Source organism: Lynx rufus, unplaced genomic scaffold (assembly GCF_022079265.1).
Source record: "Lynx rufus isolate CCGP_SWC_20201006 ecotype Redwood Valley unplaced genomic scaffold, mLynRuf1.p SCAF_16, whole genome shotgun sequence".
Classification (NCBI taxonomy): Eukaryota; Metazoa; Chordata; class Mammalia; order Carnivora; family Felidae; genus Lynx; species Lynx rufus.
The window spans coordinates 13,744,142-13,765,834 of NW_025814830.1; the positions used below are offsets into that span (position 1 = coordinate 13,744,142).

The window sequence follows — 21,693 nt, forward strand, 5'->3', positions numbered from 1 at the left end:
GAAGCAGGCCTCAGGCTCCAAGCTGTCAGCACAGAGCCTGACGCAGGACTTGAACCCATGAACTCCAGATCATGATCTGAGCTGAAGTCAGAAGCTTAACTGACTGAGCCGCCCAGGCGCCTCCCCCAGGATTTCCTTTCCTTTCCTTTCCTTTCCTTTCCTTTCCTTTCCTTTCCTTTCCTTTCCTTTCCTTTCCTTTCCTTTCCTTTCCTCCTCTCCTCTCCTCTCCTCTCCTCTCCTCTCCTCTCCTCTCCTCTCCTCTCCTCTCCTCTCCTCTTTTAAATCATGGACTCAGCAAGAGTGAGCTATTGATGACAGAAACTGTGCAGTTCCATAAGAAACAGAGAGGGCTGAACAAAGCTGGCCCAGAGAGAAGTGGAAGCAAGCTATGGAGAATCTTGGAGTCAGTCTGGATCTGTCCAGCGTTCCATCATCCCTTCTCCTCTGATGTTTAGGTTGCTTAGTTTTCCCCTTAGAGCACTTGTGTATTAACCTCCACATCTTCACAATCTTCACCCTCCAGCCTCAACTAGTTCAGGTTGGGCTTTTGAAACTGTGTTCGGTGGAGTATAGATTTGGTTGTAGTAATAAAGCCCCCAAAATAACAGTGCTGTTTCCATTGTCTATTGTTTTCTAACAGACCATCTAAAAACATAGGGACTTAAAACAACAATAATTTATTATTTCTCATGATTCTTTCAGCCGACTGGGTGGCTCTTCTGCTCCACATGGTGTTGCCTGGGGTCACTCAGGTGGCTGCATTTGGCTAGTGACTGGCATGGCAAGAAAGATCCAGATTACTTCTTTCACCTTCCTGGGGCCTTTGGCACTTGCTATTGACTGGGGTGCCTTGATTCTTCTCCTAGTGGCCTTTCTTTCCACACATGGTGTCTCACCTCCAAGGCCTCTTTGTGTGTCCTCACTCTCTGGGAAGGGAGCTTGGACTTCCTTACAGCATGGCAGCTGGAGTCCAAGAAAGCAAAACCAGAAGCTATAAGGATTCTTAAGGTCTACCTTCAGAACTGACACAGCATCCCTTCCATCACGTTCTTTGTCAATGCAAGTTGCAAGGTCAGCTCAGAGTCAAGGGCAGGGAAAATGGGACTCTACCTTTTGGTATAGGGGATGGCGTGTGCATATTGGGAGGAAGAAATTCTTGGTGACCATCTTTGGAGACTACCTACCACAAGTGTCTTAAACAAGGTAGAAATTTCTCCCTTACGTAAGAGTCTGGGGTTGGTGTGGCTCTTCCAAGGTGATGAGCACTGAGGATTCTTCTATCTTCTTACTCTTTCATTTTTGTCATGTTGTCCTCATCCACTTGTTCCAAGTTTCTCACATTCCAATTCCAGCAAATGAGAAAGTCAAGGAGAAGTGTAGCGTGCATTCCTCCACAAAGGCTCTGCCTTTTAAATCGCCGCTTTACTTCCCATGCTACCCGTTGGTCAGAATAAAGTTATATGGCCACTCTAAATGCAAAGGAGGCCAGGAAATACAGTTTTTAGTTTAGTGGGCAGATGCCTTGCTAAAAATTTTGTGGAAGAAGGAACAGGAGGATATCGGGGGAACCCTAGCATTCTTATCTGCCAAGTGATTAATTCAAGAAGAAACAGGGGGCATGTCTGGGATACCCTTAGAGCATGATGCAGACATGAGGAGCCACGTTTAATCCAACCTGTTCCTGGTGGCCATTTAGTCCAATATTGAAAGAATATTTTCTGGGGAGCCTGGGTGGCTTAGTCGGTTAAGCATCCGACTCTTGATTTCAGCTCAGGTCATGATCTCACAGGTTTGCGAGATCAAGCTCTGCATAAATAAATAAACTTTATTTATTTAAATAAATAAAATAAACTTTTAAAAAAATTCCTGGGCATCTACTTCATGTGCTGAGAATACAACGGTGAGCACGGCAGAAAGGTTCCTGTTCTCATGGAATTTCTATTCTAGAGGAAGTGGCAGACAGTAAAATGGGAACACATAAATCAGAGAATTTCAGGTATGATAAATACAGGAAGAAAATGAAATTGATGGTGGTGGGTGACTTGAGCGGGAGAGGTCTCTGGGAGGGTGTAACATTCGAGCTGAGAGCTGAAAGACCAGAAGTGGCCAGTTCTACATGGACTTTGGGAAAACCATCATAGGCAGAGGGAACAGCAGGTATAAAGGCCCTGAGGTGAGAGTGCACTTGACTTATACAAGAAACAAGAAGGCCAGTGTAGCTGGAGTCGCGGAAGGGAGGAAAAGAGGGGGAGAAGGGGAGGACAGAAAGATAGGCAGGTCTTGATGTAAATATATGCTTTTATTTCTCCTGGGTAAATGCCTGCTTCTGTGGAATTGCTGGGTCTCCGCGTAGGTCAATATTTACCTTTATAAGGTTTCTATTTTTTGATTTCCACCAGCAGTGTGAGATTTCCAGTTGCTCCACATCTCTGCTGACACTTGAGAGGGTCAGTCTTTTTATTTTGTTTATTTTTTAATTAAAAAAAAAATTTTTTTTACATTTTATTTATTTTTGATAGAGAGAGACAGAGCACAAGTGGGGGAGGGGCAGAGAGAGACGGAGACACAGAATCCGAAGCAGGCTCCAGGTTCCAAGCTGTCAGCACAGAGCCTGACGCGGGGCTCGAACTCACAGACCGCAAGATCATGACCTGAGCTGAAGTTGGACGCTTAACCGACTGAGCCACCCAGGCGCCCAAGGGTCAGTCTTTTTAATTTTAGTCATTTCAGCGGATGTGTAGTGGTATTTCATTGTGGTTTTAATTTGTGTTTCCCTAATGACTAATGATGTTGGACGCTTTTTCACAGGCTTATGGGCCATTCACATCCCTTCTTCTGTGACATTATCTGTTCTAATATTTTGGCCATTTACAAAACTGGTTCTCTGCCTTTTCAAAAAAGCTTCCTCCGGGGCGCCTGAGTGGCTCAGTCGGTTGGGTGTCTGACTTGGGCTCAGGTCATGGTCTCACGGTTTGTGAGTTCGAGCCCCACGTCGGGCTCTGGGCCGACAGCTCAGAGCCCGGAGCCCGCTTCGGATTCTGTGTCTCCCTCTGTCTGCCCCTCCGCTGCTTGCACTCTGTCTTTTGCATTGCCTCAAAAATAAATAAACATTTAAAAATTTTTTTTTTACAAGTTTCCTCTGGTTGTTATGGGGAGGATGGGCTGTAGGGGGCAAAAGTGGAAGCAAGGAGAGCGAGGAGGGGTTGTATCTTCCACAGAGGCAAGCTTGTTACAGGCTAGACACATTGCCTGCTTTCTGGCCAAGTCAGTCTGGGCCTTGCCCACCTCTTGGGCTTCTGCCAGGAGACATTGAGACATTTTACAGATCTCAAGGGAGGGCGAAACAGCCCCACTTCCTGGAGTCTGGCACCCTGTGAGGGTGGCTCGCAGTCAGCTGGGCGCCCCCCATCACAGCCTTCTTTCACTCAATGGTTCGCCCACCCATGAGAGCCCAGCCCGACCAGCCCCGGCCAGCATCCTGCGGTCCGTACCGGTGCGATCATACGAGATGCTAAAATATTGAAATACTTCACTTCTGGTTGGTAAAGAGCCTCTACCCCACCTCCCACAAATATCTGCCACTAACTCAGTTCCCTTGGGAGAGCTCGGACTTCCCCACATCTCAGCAGTGGAAAGGGGAGGCTCTGGGACTCGAACCCAGCACCAGCCCAAGCGCCGCAGCTGCTTGATTGGATGGTGCATGAGCGCGCCGTCAGACTGGATTCCGGGGACGGCTCAGGCCCGGCTGGAGCCGGGAGGACCGGATTGCGGGGCTGAGTTTGAGGGGTGGAGGGAGGACTTTCATCAAGGGGAGCCCAGAACTGGAGACTTGAAGTACTGATGACGATAACTGCAATGATGAGGATAGTGCTGAATATTCACTGAGCACGTACAGGGTGCCACGCGGGCATTATTCCGGTAGACGTCACAAAATCCTCTCAATATTTTGGACTGTAGCGGCAGCCTGGCCCCTGCTTTGGTCCCTGCCCCCTGCGGTGTGCTCCCCCTGCCCAGCCAGAGGGAGCCCACAAACGCCGGATTCAAGACCCTCCAGGCTGAGAGCTTCCTGTGGTCGCTGACTGAGACCACGGCTCGCTCAGCTTCAGCCACCTTGAGGCCTAGTGTGCTGCTGGAAGGGCCTCCACAGCTCGCCTCTTCTCTCCGTGCTCACTCCAGACCTGGCGGTGGTAGGGGTGGGGGTGTTGGAGACTTGGCCAGGCCTGGGCGATGGAGGCTGTTAGCAGCCGGTGCTCCCTCGGACTGGGCCCTGACCCTCCTCTGGCTTCCAAATCCCCCCACCACAAAGGGCCACTCGGAGCCTGTCCCATGACCAGCATCCAGGTTCCCCTTTTCTCTCCTAAGCCCAGGCCCAGGGAGCTGCGGGGTGTGACGCCTGGATGGGGGAGGGGGGCTTCCTGCCGCTGGCCCATCCCCCAGTGCCTTAACCTCAGGTTCCTCCTAGCCAGTCCCAGCTCAGGCTCCTGTAGGGGCCTAGAAGTCCCTGTCTCCCCCTGGGTGCCCTCCCTCTGTCCTCACTTCCAGCTACTTCCTCATTTGGTGGGGCAGCCCAGCCTGGCCCAGTGGTCACCATGTTGTCCCCCCACTTGCCTCACCCCAAACGCTCAATCCTGTGTCCGTGCTGTGTGTTTTGGTGTCACTGCCTGCCTCTCTCTCTCTCTCTCTCTCTCTCTCTCTTTCTCAGCCTCGCCATCTCTTTCTCCTTCCTTATCTTTCTTTCGTCTTGGTTCTTTTTTTCTTTCTCTTCTAAGGGTCAAATATCTGTCCCTGGGTCCTGTATTTCACTATCACCTTTATTTCCTGTGTGACCTTGGGCAAGTGTCTTTACCTTTCTGTAAAATGGGGATAAGAGCATCTACCTCAGAAGGGTGCTGTGGGGGTTAAATGAGTTAACACTTAGGACAGAGAGCCTGCGGCTCATTAGTGCCCATATCCTGATGGCTCTCTTTTAATATCCTGTAAACATCACAAGGCTCTGAGTATCAAATAATTATAGCTGATGCTTATAAAAAGCTGACAAGTGTGGGACCCTGTTCTAGAAACATTAATTCATTCCATCCCCATAAACCCCTACAAAATAGGTACTATTTTACTCCTCATTTTACAGATAAGGAAACTGAGGACCAGAGAGGTTGAATGGCTTGTTCAAGGCTGCCCAGCCAGGAAGAGGCAATGCTGACGCCAATCATAGCTACTGACTCTCCCGTTACACCGATGGCTGACCCCTGAGTGGGGGTGGGTTGGCACATTTCCTTTTACGTTCCGGTAGTTAGGGGCTATAGCATGGCCCCTGGAGCGTCTTGGCCTGATTCTTTCTGGCGTTATCTGTCTCTGTCCCTCCTCCTGTCTTGTCCCCTCCTCCCTCCTGCCACCACCCACCTCAGACTTCCTCCTTCACTTGGTTGGACGCTACACCATATCCCACCGGCCCTTGAACTCTGGTGTCCAGCAGCGTCACCTGCGTCATGGGGGTCCTTGGACCTTCCAACAGGCTCCTATTCCTGCCTCTCCTCCTGACTGTGGGTGGTGAGTTGGGGGCTTCTGCAACTGCCTCCCCCGTCCCTGGGCTCAGCTTGGAGCAGAGCAGAGAGCAGGGTAGAAGGAGAATCAAAAGGGAGGTGGAGGGAAGCAGATCCCCAGCTCCCCAAAACTTGTGGGTCTCTCCCAGAGCCTGGGCCCCCAAGATCTGGCCTCTGGCAGAAGCGGGGGTGGGGGGACTCTAACGGTGTTGCAACAGGGCAGGTCAGGGTAAAAGTAATACAGTCCAGGGGCCTTGACGCTGACCCACAGGTCCCACCAGACATCGTTCTCCACTCTTATCTCCTAGCTATCAGGACCCAGCCTCCCCAGCTTCTGTGCCCACCCTGCAGTCACAGCCCCAGGCCTCAGTTTACCTTCTTTTTCTCTCCTCAGGTTTTAGCCCTGCCCAGGCACAGAACGGTAGGCCTAGACCCTGCAATTCCCCTCCCTGCCTCCCAAAGACTTCCCCGTCTCTGTTCCCCAGTCTTTCCAAACCTACCCCTGCTGACACCTCCTCCCAATTCCCAACTCCCACTGACCGCCCCCACAACCCCTGTGCCACATTCTCAGAATGCAATTGCTCCGTGGTGAGTCCCGGTGTGCTGGCGGGGATCGTGCTGGGGGACCTGGTACTGACCCTCCTCATCGCCCTGGCTGTGTACTCCCTGGGCCGGCTGTTCCCTCGGGGGCGAGGGGCTGTGGACGGTGAGTGGGGACGGCAGGGGAGAGCCTGGGCCCCTCTGAGGACTTGCCTGGCAGGGAGGGGTAAGCTCCCAAGTCACAACCATCCAAAGGGACATTGATGGAGGGACAAAATTGTCCTGATTCACCACCTTAACTGTCTCTGCACCCTGCACTACTCCCCATCCCCCAGCAGTGACCAGGAAACAGCGCATTACGGAGACAGAGTCGCCATATCAGGTGAGAAACCCAGCTTCTCCTACCCTGTGCATGTCTGTCCTAAACACCTCCCCAGTCCCTTTAGGACCTAGACCCTAAAGCCACTTTCTCAGCAACATTTCAAACCCTCAAAGACTAACGGGGTTTTCATGATCTGTCCACAAGGGCTTTCAGTGATCAATCATGACCTTATGCACAGCTTAAAATGTGTGAGAAAACCCAGGGATGGCTTTACCTTTGCAAGGGCAAATGCAGGCCTTAACCTTCAGGCAGGCACTGAATTGTTCAGGACAGAATGATTTCTGGGAGAAGCTTTTAGAAGGGCAAGAGGATATAATTCAGCTCTAATTCAGTAACTCTGAAGAGAGGAGTTTTAGAATTTTTTGGAAGGAGGGATCCTGTATCGCTTTGAGAAGCTGATGAAAGCTAGAGATTCCTCAGAAAAGCCACACAAAAATTTACAAAATTGTACATATAATCTAGGGGCGGCACAAGTACCCTTGAAACCCTTCTTAAGAACCACCATGCAGACAGAGGCATCTCTCCTTCTCTTGCCTCTCTGTCAATGTCCTTCTCAACCGTTTTGGGGGTCATGGGCTCCTGTGAGAATCTAATGGAAGCTGAACAGACCCCTTCCCATCGAGGTGTGCTCCCAGACCAGTCGTTTGCATATGATTTCAGGGATTCAGTTTGAAGTCTGTCTCTTTGGACCATAAACCTCCCCGTCAATTGTGAGCCTCGTTCTATGAAATCTCTTACTTACCTGCAGCCAGCTTTGCTCTGCTTCCCTTGTGGATTAAAAAGTCTTTTTGTAAGGTGTAAGAATCTTGAGTTTGGCTCCATGAGGTCCAGAAGAATGAAGGAGATTTTCAGTTACCGGGGGCGGTGAAATTTTGGGGGAAAGCGTTATTCTAATTTATTTATCCTTTGGTAGAATTTGTTGAGCACCTACACAGCAACAGTTTACGTACTAGTTGGAGAGATGGACTTGAAACAAATTAACATAATATCATTGGGGGAAGTATCATGAGGGAAATAAAGCTGGTGTGGCAGTGACTGGGGTGTGCGTGTGGAGGGGAGAAATGAGATGGGGTATATCAAGAAGTGCTTCTCTGAGGAAGTGACATGAGCTGAGACTTGCAGGTGGAGAAGGAACCATCCATGGGAATATCTAGGAAACCTGTGTTCTAGGCAGAGAGAACAGCACACACAAAGGCCCTGAGGCTGGGACATGATGGTGAGGCAGAGCAGGAAAGGAAAGACTGAATGCACTTGATTAAAATCCAGATCTCTTCCATGGCTGCAAGGCGGACGAAGCTGCTAGGAGCTTTACAGGCCACTGGGAGAAGGCTGAATTTTGTTTTAAGTTTATTCAGTGTACCTCTTCCACTAATGGTTCCCACCCTGTCCCTCCCATTAGGAGCTCCAAGGTCAGAGGTCAGATGTCTACAGTGACCTCAACACACAGAGGCCATATTACAAATGAGCCCAAACCACAGCAGTCAACAACCTGATGCCTGGATCCAGTCATTCCTGATGCCTACCCAGCACCTTATTCCTCCTCCCACCGAGATACAGATCCAGAGTGCTCTCCCTGAGATGTCAGACTTTTCTCCACCACTGCTCCCAAATAAACATGGCACACAAAAACACTATTGAGTTATTCCAGATCTCTGGGCTGAAGGAGCAGGGGATATGTGAAGTTCCTGGGAGGGAGGGAACCTCTGGGGACCCTGGGGTTCTTTGAGGAAGACTTAGAACTGGAGGTGTTTTGGAGCACCTGGCTGGCTCAGTTGGAAGAGCATGCAACTCTTGATCTCAGGGTTGTAAGTTCAAGCCCCACATCGGCTGTGGAGATGACTTAAATTGTTTTTTAAAATTTTTTTAATATTTATTTTTGAGACACAGAGAGAGATAGAGCGTGAGCAGGGGAGGGGTAGAGAGGGAGACACAGAATCTGAAGTAGGCTCCAGACTCCGAGCTGTCAGCACACGGGGCTTGAACCCACGAACCACGAGACCGTGACCTGAGCCAAAGTTGGATGCTTAACCGACTGAGCCACCCACACCCAGGCGCCCTTACAATCTTTTTTTTTTTTAATGTTTATTTATTTATTTTTGAGAGAGAGAGTGTGGGAGAGGGGCAGACAGAGGGAGACCGAGAATCCCAGGCAGGTGCTGAGCTGTCAGTGCAGACGCGGGGCTCCATCTCACCAACCACGTGATTATGATCTGAGCCAAAGTCAAGAGTCAGACGCTTAACTGATGGAGCCACCCAGGCGCCCCCCCAAAACATCTTAAAAAACAAACAAACAAACGAACAAACAAACAAACAGAACTAGAGGTATTTCAGTTGCTTTATTCCAACCCAAGTCGGGAGTGGGTATCCTGTGCCACCACGCACAATGCAGGATGAGAGGGTCAGAAGTCAAAGGTGTCACTTACAAGGGGGTCAGCCCCTGCCAGGCATGTTCATGTAGATTTTGTCATCTTCTGGGGGTGGGGGGAGAGAAAGCATGAGGCCTGACCACCTACCAGCCACCCACGTCTCCACCTTCCTGGGGACCCCCTGCCTCAGGGGTTTCCTCAGGAGTTCCCCCATGCACCACCCCCAGGGTTTCCCCAGCATATCCTCCAGGGCTTCCCTGGGGGACACCTCCCTGGGGACCCCCTCCCTAGGGCCATCAGCCCCTCCGGGCCCCATCCTGTCTCTGCCCTCACCTTGGGTGGGCCTGCGGCGGGGGCAAGCACACACAAACACCACGGCAATGATCAGCAGCGACACCACCAAATCGGCGGCCATGAGGCCTACCAGCATCGGCAGGGAGGGGGGCCCACATCCGGAACAGGAACCTGGTGGGTGGCGCCCAGACAGAAGGGGATTGAGGTGGGGGGAGGGGGTTCCAGACCCTCAGGACTGCACTTTGGGCATATGGGACAGAGGAAGTCCCTGGGGTGTGGGGGGTGGGGGGGCGGGTGTCTGAGATTCTCTGGGTTTGACTTGGGGGATGAAAGGGGAGGTGGAGGACTGGAGACAGGTGGGGGTGTCCCAGCACAGAGAGACATGGGTGGTGCTTCGGGCCTAGTGGGTACTCCCAAAGAAGGCTGGGGGGGTGGCTGAGTCCCTGGGGCTTCAATTTGGTGATGAGAGCAGTGATACGGGGACCCAGAGAGGGCTGCAGGTCCTCTGGGGGCTCTGATTTGGGGGTGAGAGGTGAGGTGGTGACCTGGGGTGTTCCAGGACCCTCAGGCCACACTTTAGGGACAGAAGCAGTACCTGAAGGGCCATGGCAAAAGGGAAGGAGTGCTGATTTCTCACCTGGGGTTGTCAGAGCCGCAGCCACTGTGAAAAGAGAGGGAAGGCGGGTCAGCAGGGAGAGGTGGTTCCCAAAACAGGGTGCAGGGAAAGGTGGTGTCCTGAGAAGCAACCTCCATTCCAGAGGGAGCAGATGAGAAAGAGGCCAGATGGGAAGGGGAGCTCCCAAAGACACACAGAGATAGGAAATCAGAAGAAGAAGAAGTAGAGACAGACCCAGCAGGGAGATGGGGCGATTAACAGGCAGAGGCTCCAGACTCCGTTTCTCTCCCCAGAGAACCAGCCTCTGAAGCCAAATGGATCTCGAGGAAGGAAGGGGTACTGTGAGGATCTGCTCAGCACCCCTCCCTTCAGATGCCACCTGAGCCACCCTTTTCATAAATACCGTGCCTGCCACCCCCCATAGCCACTGGCTTCACCTGGGAGCAAAAGCAGAAACAGGATGTCACTGGAAGGGGCCATGGTGGGTAGGGGCTAGAAGGGGTCTGGCAAAAGGCTTTGGTCCAGAGAAGTCCTGAGGAACAGTGGGGGAGTTAGAGAAGCAAGCAATAGCGGATATCACCCTGCTGGTGACAAGGCCACCTGCTTCCTGTGTGTGTGGGAGGGGTAGAAGTGGTGAGTCCCTGTGACTGCCTTTGGGGGTAGGGTCAGAGACCAGGGAGGCTGCTATGTTTGTCCAGGTGGGAGGTGACAGATGGACCACGTTGTGGGCACTGGAGAGATGGAAAGATTCTGGAAGTAGAACCAACAAAATTTGTTAACCATGTAGGTATGGGCGTGTGAGAGACAGAAGGATTCAGGAAGACCAAAACTTCTGGACTGAGCAACTGAAAAGTTGGGGCATCCTTTGACAGAGATGGCAAATGAGGGGAAGCAGGTTTACGGGAAAGTGTCAAGGTCTGGGGACACTGAGTTGGAAATGCCTGACAGATTCCTCGTGGAACTGAATGACCACAGCTGCATCTATGAATTCAGGGGATAAATCTGGTCTGGAAATGTAAATTTTCAGGCTGATGGCTTATGGATGGTATTTAAAGCCACGAGACTGGATGAGGTCACCAAGGAAGTGAGTACAGACAGAGGAGTGCCCCTGGCCCCCAAGAATGGGTGAAGAGGCGGAAACAGCCAGGGAAGCAACAGCATGTGAGGGAGGAGAACCAGGAGAGCAGAAGCCTTGAGAGCCTGGGAGAAATGATTAACATGATCACTGAGATGGGAACCGAGAATGAGCCTCCCCTGGAATGTCAGTTGGCTTGAGGGCTGGGAATTCCTGGCTGCTTAGTTCACAGCTATACCACAGCGCCCAGCAAAGTACCTCTCTTGCAGTAATAAATCATTTTTAATGATGATGAATAAATGAGAACTGCCCTCTGAAAAAGAAGGTGATGTGGGGGAAAGGGAGAAATTTGAGCCCACCTATGGTCGCTCTTACCAACAGATCTTCCCTCCCTGGGGACCGGGACCCCAGTCCCCTCTTCCCCAGGACACAGTAATACTGTCCCCTCTCAGCCCAGGGCCCAGAAATCGAAACCTCCATCACCCCCTTGGATAGAGCCACAGAAGTCTAGGCCCTCAGTGCTCTCCTCCTTCAGGACTCGGCTGTTCTAGGCCCACTTCTCCTTCAGACCTAAGATGGGGCCCCCAGCTGCCTCTTTCCTGGGAGACTCAGGAGTCTGGCTCGCAGCGTCAGCCCCGCCCATTCAGAGACTCGGCTTGCTAGAGCGCGACACGGGGACTCCCAGGCCTGTGGGCGGGGCCCTACCCATGACCGGGCGGTGCTAGAACCCCAGTTTAAAAACTCGCGGGGCACCAACCCTAGATCGGGGACCCGGCGGCGGCTCCGCGGGAAAGAGCGAGGCTGGCGCAGCGCCGAGGCCGCGGCCCTGGGGGCCCGCAATCCGCGCCACGGAATCCCCGAGGTAATGGGGGTGGGGTGGGGAGGTGAGACACGCTCGGCCCCTTGAGGGAGCGAGGGGCTGGGAGTCCGGCTCTTGAGGATGCCAGAGACGGAGCTGGGAGGATCAGGCCTGGGTGCTGAGAGTCAGGGTACTTGGTGTTTGGAGGGGCCAGGAGGCCCGGGCATCTGGGTGGTGATGGAGGAGCGGCTGGGACTCTGGACTCCTGGGTCCTGGGCGGTAGGGGATTGGAGGTTCGGAATCCCGGGTCCCGGAGGTGAAGGGGCTGGAGGCCCGACCCCTGGGTGCTGTGGGAGGACGGGGCTGGGAAGGAGTGTAGAAAGGGGCTAGGTTGAGTCCTGGGGGAGGGGGCGTGGTTGTTTAAAAATCAGCCACGGGTCCGCGGGGGTAAGATCCGGCGCCTGGCCGCAGGGGTCCACGCAGGCCTTGACCCTACCCCCCACCCCGGGAATTCCCGAGTCTCCACCAGCCCTGGGTCCCTGGGCTGCTCGGGAATTCCCCACGTGCGGGGATTCCACGCGCTCCACGCTTGGCCAAGCGCCCCGCCTCTCAGCGGGACACCTGCTGAGCGCGGCCAGGCGTGGAAGGGGTGGTTGGAAGATTCCCTTGCGTGAGAGCCGTGACGTCAGCGCGTCGCGGCTGGGCTGTTTCCGAGTCTGCCCTCCCCCGCTTAACCCTTCCTCCTCCGGAATCCGGGCTCTGAAGGGTGAGCGTTGAACGCCCGGACTTCCGGGGTGGTGTGGACCAGGCTTCTGCAAACTGGGACTCCCAGGTGCTAGAGAGGAAGAGGCTGAGGGCCCGGACTCCTGGGTCTTGGGGAAACGGGTGCTAGGCTCTCGGACTCCCGCAAAATGGGGCCTGGACTGTTAGGTCTCAAGGGGGAATGGGGTCTGGACTTCTGGAACCCAGATGAGCTAGGGGCTATTGATTCGTGGTTCCTTGGGGAGAGGGGCTGGGGACTCGGACGCCTGGTTTCCAGAGGAAAGTGTGTCAGCTTCTAGGGCAGAGATGTTGAGAACCTAGATGTGCATGCGTCTCAGGGAGTGATTCCCAGAGACCCCCGAGGCCTCGGGAATGGGAGATCTGGGGGCTGGGATTTTTCACGGAAGTTGGGGGGAGGTGCTGCAGAGGAGCGCCCTCCTCCCCCTTCCTCAGTTTCCACGACGCTGGTGGAAAGTTGGGTCAGAGGGGAAAGTGCGAAGCAAAGGGAAGGAAACAGCGGCGGCGGAGGCGGATGCTGCACCTGAAAGCTAAGATTGGCTTTGGAGTTCGCAGGCGGAGTCAATGTGCCAGTTTTTCCGTGCAGGAGGGCGAGGCAGGGAGCCCAAAACCACTCCCCCGCGTGGTTGGGTGACTTAAAGACCCCTAATTATTTCCCTCCATCTCTTCCTCCCCACCCCCCCTGCCCCCCGCCGTAGTGAGCCGGGGTGAACGCAGCCACTGCCCTTCACAAACAGTGAAGAAGCTCCTGGAGGAACAGAGGCGCCGTCAGCAGCAGCCTGATGCTGGTGGGGTACCGGTAAGGCCCATGGAGCCTTGTGAACTACAACTCTTATGAGGCTCTGCCCCATTGGGCAAGGACTTGATGGCCTGCTGGGCCCTCAGAACGGATGAAAGGCTAGTCCTGACTTAGATACGCTGTGGGTGGGGGAATGGATGCTGAGGGATCGGTCATATAAATTCTCCCTTGTTCCTTTTTGTCTCTGCCTCTACAGGGACAGTTTCCACCTCCTCTGGCCCAGTCCCTGACCCCATCTGTGAATGAGAGTGAGGCAGGTAAGTCTGGAAAATCATCTGCTTCCCTCAGCTCACAGCCCCAGCTTTCTTCAGGGACTCAAACATTCCAAATCTTAGGACTTTTGGGAGCGTAGGAGTCAGACCTTCTCTTGCTGGGACCCAGTGGCAGTTTGATCTCCCAGATTCTTTGGAGCCCTGTAATCTATGTACGTAGCCCTTCCGTGTTGCAGGCGCCCAGGCTCCCAGCCTTCTGTTGCTCCGGGAGTCTAGGCCCTCAGCCCCACAGTGTCCCAGGAGTCCAGGTTTCAGAAGTCCAAGCTTCCAACCCCTCGGCGTCCTGGATCGGGGTCCCAGCCCTTTGGTGTCCCACACGGACGAGGACTAGCTCCCAGCACCTTGGGAGGTTCCGGGCTCTCACACAGGTCCTCCAGCCTTGATGACTTCCCTGACTCTGGTAACCAGGCCTGCCCCTGCTCCTCCTCTCACACACAGGCCATTCTCGCTTGCCAGTACACCAGGAGACTGTGGGTTCTGGACTTGGCAGCCTGGCCCCCACCACAGGCTTTCCAGACTGGGACCCCAACACGCATGCTGCCTACACAGACAGCCCCTACTCTTACCCTGCTTCTGCTGCTGAAGGTTTCCTGACTCCCGACTTCTACCCACCCTCCGACCCAGGGCGCCAGTGTCCATTTTCTGTGGGGATGGAGGTGAGATACAGAGTGGGAACAGGATACTGAAGGGCCCCTAAAATCCCCAGTTGCCCTCATGCTGGATTAAGGTCCTATTCTTCAGATGGGCAACACTGAGGCCCAGAGGTCCAAGGTCACTTGGTACAGATGGGACACCCAGCCACTGTACCTGGCACTCTGTATGTGTATGTATATATGTTAGGAAGAGAGAATGCTCAGCTGATTGGCTCTTCCCACCACATGCACCCTTCAGGACCCCCTGGATACCCGGCTTTATGCAGAACCTTCCCTGCCACAGGCAGGATCCTGGAGAGGTTCTGGACTCCCCTCAGGACCCCCACAGATGCCTCCCGTGACCACCGGACCATCTCTGGACACAGCCCGTGCTCACATGCTGGCTTTGGGGCCACAACGGCTGCTGGCCCAGGATGAGGAGGGAGACACGTGAGTATAGGGGATCGCAGTCTGCATGCTCCTGGCTTAGCTGGGGTGCTGTGCTCACTGGTGTCCCCCTACCTGTCCTCAGGCTCCTGCACCTGTTTGCGGCTCGTGGCTTGCGCTGGGCAGCATATGCTGCAGCTGAGATGCTCCAAATGTACAGACATCTGGACATTCGTGAGCATAAGGGCAAGGTGAGGGCCAGGGGCCTGGACTCCTGGATTGAAGGCAGAAGGTCTGGGGCCTGGATTTCAGACGGGGGCCCCAGACTGACCTTCTTATGTCTTGCAGACCCCTCTCCTGGTGGCTGCCGCCGCCAACCAGCCCCTGATTGTGGAGGATCTACTGAACCTGGGAGCAGAGCCCAATGCCACTGATCATCGGGGACGTTCTGTCTTGCATGTGGCCGCTACCTATGGGCTCCCAGGAGTCCTCTCGGTATGGCCCGCTGACCAGGGGGGTGGATGGGATGGACTGGTTGCTCAAATCATGGCTTCCGGGGCTAGGAGGCCCAGGGAGACTCTAATCCAGCACTCTGCCTTCTCCTACTCAGGCTGTGATTAACTCCGGGGTTCAGGTTGACCTAGAAGCCAGAGACTTTGAGGGTGAGTTGGGTGGTGAGCAGGGCAGGTGTGGCAGGTGGGGTGGGTGCTTCAGACACAGAGCCCTCACTGTCTCCATTCTGCAGGCCTCACCCCTCTCCACACGGCCATCCTGGCCCTCAATGTTGCTATGCACCCACCTGACCTATGTTCCCGGGTGCTGAGTACCCAGGCCCGAGACAGGCTGGCTTGTGTCCAAATGTTGCTGCACATGGGTGCTGATCACACCAGCCAGGTGAGCTGGGCAGTGGGCCGCCCCTAGGAGGGTGGGTCACCTGGATGGTGTGGGGCGGGTCACCTGGATGTCCAGGGGCTTCAGACAAATGCTGGCTTTGTCTCTTCCCAGCTATGTGAACTTGAGCCTATGACTTCATTTTTCTGTGCCCCTAAGAGTAACATTACTGATCTTAGCTTATATTTATCCAGCACCTACTATTCATCTAGTACTGCGTTTCATGGATTAGCTAATTGAGTCCACAAACATCCTTTGACATGTGTGCTATTATCACTTTTTCTGTTTCACTGGTAAGAAAAACTGAGGCACAGTGTCAAAAATCTTACAGCTTGTGAGTATCAGAGAAGGGATTAGAACCCAGGTGGTCTGACGCCAGAATCCACCTCTTCATAAATATATTATTCTCCTTCCTCTGATAGTAGCTTCTTCACAGGCTGGCTGAGAGAATTAAACATCCACTTATTATTTAGTTTTGTTTTTTAGTTAAGGAATTTTGAACACAGATAAAATACAGAAAATGGTATAGTGAACTCCCCGTACCCAACATCAATAATCAGCAACTAGTAGCCAGTCCTGCCCCATCCATTCCCTCACTTGCCTATATTATTTTATTTAGAAAAAAATTTTTAGTGTTTGTTTATTTTGGGAGAGAGAGAGTGAGTAAGAGAGGGGCAGAGAGAGAGAGGGAGAGGGAGAATCCCAAATGGGCTCTGCCATGTCAGCACAGGGCCCGATGTGGGGCTGGGTCCCATGAACTGTGAGATCCTGACCTGAGCTGAAATCAAGAGTCGGATGCCTAACCGACTGAGCCACCCATGCATCCCTATGTTATTTTAGAGCAAACCCGAGCATTTTTTATCCATAAATATTTGTGTCTTTAAAGTTAAGAACTCTTTTAACCTCAGTACAATTATTCCACCTTAAAAAAATTAATCTCAAAATACCAAATTTCCTGGCCGTGTTCAAATTTCTGATTGACTCTAAATGGATATTTATTTTTTTTCATTACAAAAACTAGGATCCAGATAAAGCCCACATATTGCCATAATAAGACTTTTAAGGTCCCTCTTAATTTAGAGCTTCTCCCTCCATCTCCTTTTCTTCTCTTCATAATATATTTGGTGAGCCAGCTAGGTTATTTTGACTTGTATAAACAAACATATATTTTTTTTAATTTTTAAGGCTTATTTATTTTGAGAGAGAGTGTGTGTGCACGCACGTGCATGCATGTGCAGGGAAGGGGCAGAGAGAGAGAGAATGAATCCCAAACAGGCTCCTTGCTGTCAGTGTAGAGCCTGACTCGGGACTTGATCGCATGAACTGTGAGATCATGACCTGAGGAGAGAGAGGCACCGGATGCTTTACCAACTGAGCCACCCAGGCATTCCTAAACACATATTTTTTCATGTCCGTTATCATTACAAACTCTTTAAGGGTACATAATAAGGTTTCACCCTGGAAAATGCATTTATTTGCTCCAAAGTATGAAGAGAACAACTCAGTATAGAAGTGGATATAGGCTTGCTTAGGCTCCTGATTGATGCTGCTCAGGTCCCATCCTTATAGGTAAAGACTGTCCATGTGGGATGCAGGTACATTTTACTGTGCCTCTTAGAATGTGGAGTGGCCAGGCAGCTGCTCACCCAGAGTCACTTGGGCTGGAAAATTGTCATAATAAATGTATAGTTCTGGGATGTGTTCGATGTGAAAGGCACCCCCTTAAACGTGGTACTCTTGTATGGTGCACAACACCTATAACTGTATAAGGCACCCCTGGGTGCTTGTAAAGGGGAGACAAGGTGTCTAAAGGCTCTTGGGTTCCATGGGAGGGACCCTGGGTGTGAGGACTGGCCTGACCTCTGCTGTTCCCTTCTCTGTAGGAAATCAAGAGCAATAAGACGGTTCTGCATCTGGCCGTGCAGGCTGCCAATCCCACCCTGGTTCAGCTGCTGCTGGAGCTGCCACGGGGAGACTTGCGGGCCTTTGTCAACATGAAGGTAGGGGCCTAGGCTGGCATGTGCAGGTTGTGTGAGATATGACAGAGAGGGGCAGTGGGATGTTGGGAGTCCTGTGGGCTATGGCTATGGAGGGGACAATGTACGGAGCATGGGAGGGGACTGTATAGGATGTGGATGTAATTGGGGGAATGCATAGGACATAGAGGGGTGTGTGGAATGTGATTGTAGAGGGGATTCTGGGATGTCACTGGGGGCATGTGGGACATGGATGTGAAGGCGGGAGTGTGGGACTTGGGTGTGGCAGAATGTGGAATATGAAGGGTACCTGTTGAGGGTCCAGGCCAGCTGAGTCTGAATCCTTATCAGTCCTCCCCTCACTGTCTCCAGGCCCATGGGAACACAGCCCTCCACATGGCGGCCGCCCTGCCCCCTGGGCCACCCCAGGAGGCCATCGTGCGGCGCCTGCTGGCAGCTGGGGCAGATCCAACACTGCGAAACCTGGAGAACGAGCAGCCTGTCCACCTGCTGCGGCCCGGGCCGGGCCCCGAAGGGGTGAGCACTGAGCCCACCCTGACCGTAGAGTGGCCTCTGACTTAACAGGGTGAACGCCTGACGCTACTCATTCATGACTTTAGAGGGTGATTTTAATCTCAGAAGGTGACTTTGATCCCTATCCAACCCTGACTTGAAAATATGATCTCTGACCCCAGTGTTGGATTTCATACCTGGTATTGGTGACTCCTCCTAACCTCTCCTTTCAACCTTGACCTCAGAGTATGGCCTCTACTTCTACCCCTGAATCATGACGTCAGGGTGTAACCTTTGATTCTCAAGTTTGACCTCCAACGCCCTGCCCCAGCCCTGATGTCAGAGTGGGACTTCTGACCCCTAAATGTGACGTCTGATCCCTTGCCTCTACTCTTTGACTCCCAGTCCTCAGTGGTAACCCCAAGGTGGGAACACGCCCCAGCTTTCCTTCCATCCCCAGTTCTGGCTCCTGAACCTTTTCTCAGTGTTTGAACCTTCGTCCCTAACCCTAAATCTTGACTCTGAACCTCTGACCTGCAAACCCAGTTGATCTTACTCTGCTTCTCCACTTTAACCCCCAACTTCACAGTGTTTGTGTCCCCCACCTCTCCTTCCAACCTCCCTAACTTCTCTTCCTCTGCCTTGTCTTGTCTGCAGCTCCGGCAGCTGTTGAAAAGGAGCCGTGTGGCACCCCCAGGCCTGTCCTCTTAGGACTCAAACCCAGAACCTGGACTGATTTTCCAGTCCCCACCGTCCTGTGGGACAGCCAGCGTATGCTAATGTTGCAAATCCGTGATAATGTATGTGGAATGTCCTGCCATTGGGGTCTTACATTAAAACCCCAAAATGGCTGCGGGGGTGTAAACAATCCCCAATATTTGGGGTGGTGTAATACCCCTCTCCCACCTACAAGGAGCCCTCTTGATGATTTCTGTGAAATCGAGGCCCCTTGATTGTTTCTGTGAAACACCTGGACCCCTAGCCCTTTCCCCATTGGGATCTTTTGGGGCCCCCTCCCCTACTCGACCGTTCACACCTAGAACCCCAGATGTGATTTCCCTACACAGTACTTGGAGTACCCCCAAATAGCTCCCAGTGCCACCCAGTAGAGCTCCTAAGATGACCCCCCAAACCTCCCCAGGACCCACACCATTCAGGTCCTTACCTCTGAGACATAGGAAGGACTCTTCTAGATGTGAGTTCCCTAGGTCATACGCTTTCTAATTCAGAACTCCACTGGCTGGACCCCCCTGTCCCCAGTCTCCCCATTTCCATTGAATCCCTCCCCGATGTGGAACTCCTTATTAAACTCAATTTGGACTCAACTGTCTGTCTTAATCTCTGGAGGCATTGGTGCAGGGGAGTGGCTGTGGTGCTCGGCTGGGTAGGCATGTTTGGATGAAGGTGCCTGGGGGGTTTGTAGCAGACACTGTGGGTGCTACTGTCACCCTTACGGTATCAACATCTGGTGGTCTGACCTGCTCTGTCCTGGCTGTGAGCACGGCAACCTTAAATGCCAGTGAGTTTATACTGCTTCCCATCTAACAGCCCTCCTTTCAGAAGGAGATGGCATAGAACTACTCCAGGTCCTGGGGCGCCTTGGTGGCTCAGTCTGTTGAGTGTGTGACTCTTGATTTCGGTTCAGGTCATGATGCCAGGGTTGTGGGATTGAGCCCCATGTCGGGCTCCGCCCTGAGTGTGGAGCCTGCTTAAGATTCTCTCTCTCTGTCCCTCTCCCCCATTTGCTCCTCCTCTTTAAAATACACACATACATACATACTCCAGATCCCTCACCTCTCTGTGAGGATAATGGGGAAGTATGTGTTCTGTACAGGCTCTCAGTTTCCCAACAGAATCAAGCTCCAAGCCCCGCACTGGTTCTGGCTTGATAACATACTCTTTCTCGACTGCTTTCCCTTTTCTGTGTCATATCCCACCTCCCCTACCAATAAGTTGTCCTCAAATCCTGCTTCTGGAGAAACCCAAACTAGAGAGAAGACCTCCATAATGCCCCCTTCTCGTAATTGCCCCAACAGCCTCTGCTCCGGACTTCATCTGAGTCTCATCACTCAAAGAGCCCCTCCCCCTCTGAAAGCCCTCTGACCCATCATAGCCCCCCACTGCTCAGAGCCTCTCAAGGACAACAAACCAAGCACGCTTCGGGGCATGTACTACTGTCTCTACCCCGAAACTTGAGGCTTAGAACAACCATCACTATTTGCTCATGAGTCTGCAATCTGGGCTGGGCTCTACTGGACAGTCCTATCCTGCTTTGGTCACTCATGTGGCCACAGTCAGCTAGAGGCCTGATTAGGCTGGCCAACTTCACTCACGTGTCTGATAGCTCAGTTGAGATGGCCGGAACCACTGGGTGTGGGCCGAGCATCTCTTTGTCCGTGTGGTCTCCCCAGGAAGGTGGGCGGATCTCTTCACACGGCGGTTCCAAGAGAACAAGCGCTTGCTTGCATCGTGCTTGCTGACATCACCTTGGTCAAAGTCATTCACGTGGCCAAGCCCAGAGTCTGGGGAGGGGGAACCACACGAGGGCTTGAAACTGAGAGGTGGAGTTTCAGAGGCCACATCACCTCTCTGTACCAGCATGCATTGCTTTCCTGTATATGCACGTAGTGGCAGCTGACCCATGAAGAATTCATGGGAATGTTATGTCATAGATTCGAACAATTTAACTGGAGTTAATCTTACAGTCATAGCGTGGCTTAATTTCTGTATTTTGGGATGCCTGGGTGGCTCGGGTAAGCGTCTGACTCTTGCTTTCAGCTCAGGTCGTAATCTCATGGTTTGTGAGTTCGAACCCCACATTGGGCTCCATGCTGACAGTGTGGAGTCTGCTTGGGATTCTCTCTCCCTCTCTCTCTGCTCCTCCCCTGCTCTCTCTCTCTCTGTCTCTCAAAAATTAAAAAAAAACACAAAACTTTAAAAAAAATTTCTGTGTTTTTTTCCCCTTGTGGTACTTAAAGACAATTCTTACCATTGATGGCATCTTAGATTCTTTTTTTTTTTTTTTAATTTTCTTTTTTCAAAGTTTATTTATGGGACAGAGAGAGACAGAGCATGAACGGGGGAGGGGCAGAGAGAGAGGGAGACACAGAATCGGAAACAGGCTCCAGGCTCCGAGCCATCAGCCCAGAGCCTGACATGGGGCTCGAACTCACGGACCGCGAGATCGTGACCTGGCTGAAGTCGGACGCTTAACCGACTGCGCCACCCAGGCGCCCCGATGGCATCTTAGATTCTATTGACATATAAGATGCATATCCCAGGGCACCGGAGTGGCTCAGTTAAGGTCTGACTTCAGGTCATGATATCAAGGTTCGTGAGTTTGAGACCCACCTTACCTCTCTGCTCTCAGTGCAGAGCCCGCTTCAAATGTTCTGTTCCCCTCCCTCTCTGCCCCTCCTCAACTCGTTCTTTCTCTCAAAAATATTTTTTAAAAATCTAAAAAGAAGATGTATATCCCAACATGTATCAACACATACATGCACGTGCACACACACACACACACATTAACATGATAAAATTATGTCTCTAAGAAACTGTATTAAAAGAAAAATTAACAAATTGTTTTCAATGGGAAAAGAGGGCAGCGTCAAGCAAACAATAGCAAAGTTATTCTTCCTGCTGGAATTTCAATAAGTGTTTTAAAATTACCCTAAGTATTGCCATTAATATGTAAACATTAAGGAATCATACACTGAGCGTAGTGAGCAAAACGGCCTTTCATTTCCTGTTCCATCTGCTTGGAGCTCCTTACCCATTGTTAGCCTGTTGATCACACTTATCTGTGAAAACACACAAAAGCAACTTTTTCCCCTA

The 21,693-nt window shown here is 52.3% G+C and overlaps 3 protein-coding genes across 5 annotated transcripts; 2 read left to right on the forward strand and 1 right to left on the reverse strand.

Moving 5' to 3' along the window:
• The first annotated feature begins 5,395 nt into the window (after positions 1-5,395).
• On the forward strand, positions 5,396-8,090 carry TYROBP (transmembrane immune signaling adaptor TYROBP). Of its 2 annotated transcripts, none has more exons than XM_047078211.1 (5): positions 5,396-5,544; positions 5,932-5,958; positions 6,109-6,243; positions 6,416-6,459; positions 7,859-8,090. In XM_047078211.1, exons 1-5 carry the CDS (start codon positions 5,484-5,486, stop codon positions 7,922-7,924), a joined length of 333 nt encoding a protein of 110 aa, XP_046934167.1. In that variant the 5' UTR covers positions 5,396-5,483; the 3' UTR covers positions 7,925-8,090. The 2 variants fall into 2 exon arrangements, with proteins under 2 accessions (XP_046934167.1, XP_046934166.1); XM_047078210.1 differs by having other exon boundaries at positions 5,398-5,544; positions 6,413-6,459.
• A 686-nt stretch (positions 8,091-8,776) lies between these two features.
• HCST (hematopoietic cell signal transducer) lies at positions 8,777-10,351 on the reverse strand. Of its 2 annotated transcripts, none has more exons than XM_047079187.1 (4): positions 10,173-10,351; positions 9,757-9,780; positions 9,159-9,290; positions 8,777-8,927 (listed from the first exon to the last, which is right to left on the reverse strand). In XM_047079187.1, the coding sequence occupies exons 1-4, from the start codon at positions 10,213-10,215 to the stop codon at positions 8,890-8,892; spliced, it is 237 nt and encodes a 78-aa protein (XP_046935143.1). In that variant the 5' UTR covers positions 10,216-10,351; the 3' UTR covers positions 8,777-8,889. The 2 variants fall into 2 exon arrangements, with proteins under 2 accessions (XP_046935143.1, XP_046935142.1); XM_047079186.1 differs by having other exon boundaries at positions 8,777-8,930; positions 10,173-10,331.
• A 3,528-nt stretch (positions 10,352-13,879) lies between these two features.
• NFKBID (NFKB inhibitor delta) lies at positions 13,880-19,184 on the forward strand. The gene is made up of 9 exons (XM_047078212.1): positions 13,880-14,116; positions 14,352-14,542; positions 14,625-14,730; positions 14,828-14,974; positions 15,090-15,141; positions 15,225-15,373; positions 17,254-17,370; positions 17,719-17,883; positions 18,517-19,184. The coding sequence occupies exons 1-9, from the start codon at positions 14,111-14,113 to the stop codon at positions 18,568-18,570; spliced, it is 987 nt and encodes a 328-aa protein (XP_046934168.1). The 5' UTR covers positions 13,880-14,110; the 3' UTR covers positions 18,571-19,184.
• The last annotated feature ends 2,509 nt before the right edge of the window (positions 19,185-21,693 follow it).

What these genes read in the sequence shown, in the direction of transcription:
- TYROBP (XM_047078210.1), top strand. Translation starts at nt 5,484, where the DNA reads ATGGGGGTCCTTGGACCTTCCAACAGGCTCCTATTCCTGCCTCTCCTC. An exon ending in CCCTGCCCAGGCACAGAACG is followed by an intron (nt 5,959 to 6,108) that starts GTAGGCCTAGAC and finishes CCACATTCTCAG; the next exon opens with AATGCAATTGCTCCGTGGTG. An exon ending in GGGGCGAGGGGCTGTGGACG is followed by an intron (nt 6,244 to 6,412) that starts GTGAGTGGGGAC and finishes CCCATCCCCCAG; the next exon opens with CAGTGACCAGGAAACAGCGC.
- HCST (XM_047079186.1), bottom strand. Translation starts at nt 10,215, where the DNA reads ATGGCCCCTTCCAGTGACATCCTGTTTCTGCTTTTGCTCCCAG. An exon ending in GTTTCTGCTTTTGCTCCCAG is followed by an intron (nt 9,781 to 10,172) that starts GTGAAGCCAGTG and finishes CTCTTTTCACAG; the next exon opens with TGGCTGCGGCTCTGACAACC. An exon ending in TGCGGCTCTGACAACCCCAG is followed by an intron (nt 9,291 to 9,756) that starts GTGAGAAATCAG and finishes GCCACCCACCAG; the next exon opens with GTTCCTGTTCCGGATGTGGG.
- NFKBID (XM_047078212.1), top strand. An exon ending in TTCGTGAGCATAAGGGCAAG is followed by an intron (nt 14,731 to 14,827) that starts GTGAGGGCCAGG and finishes TATGTCTTGCAG; the next exon opens with ACCCCTCTCCTGGTGGCTGC. An exon ending in CCGGGCCGGGCCCCGAAGGG is followed by an intron (nt 17,884 to 18,516) that starts GTGAGCACTGAG and finishes TCTTGTCTGCAG; the next exon opens with CTCCGGCAGCTGTTGAAAAG.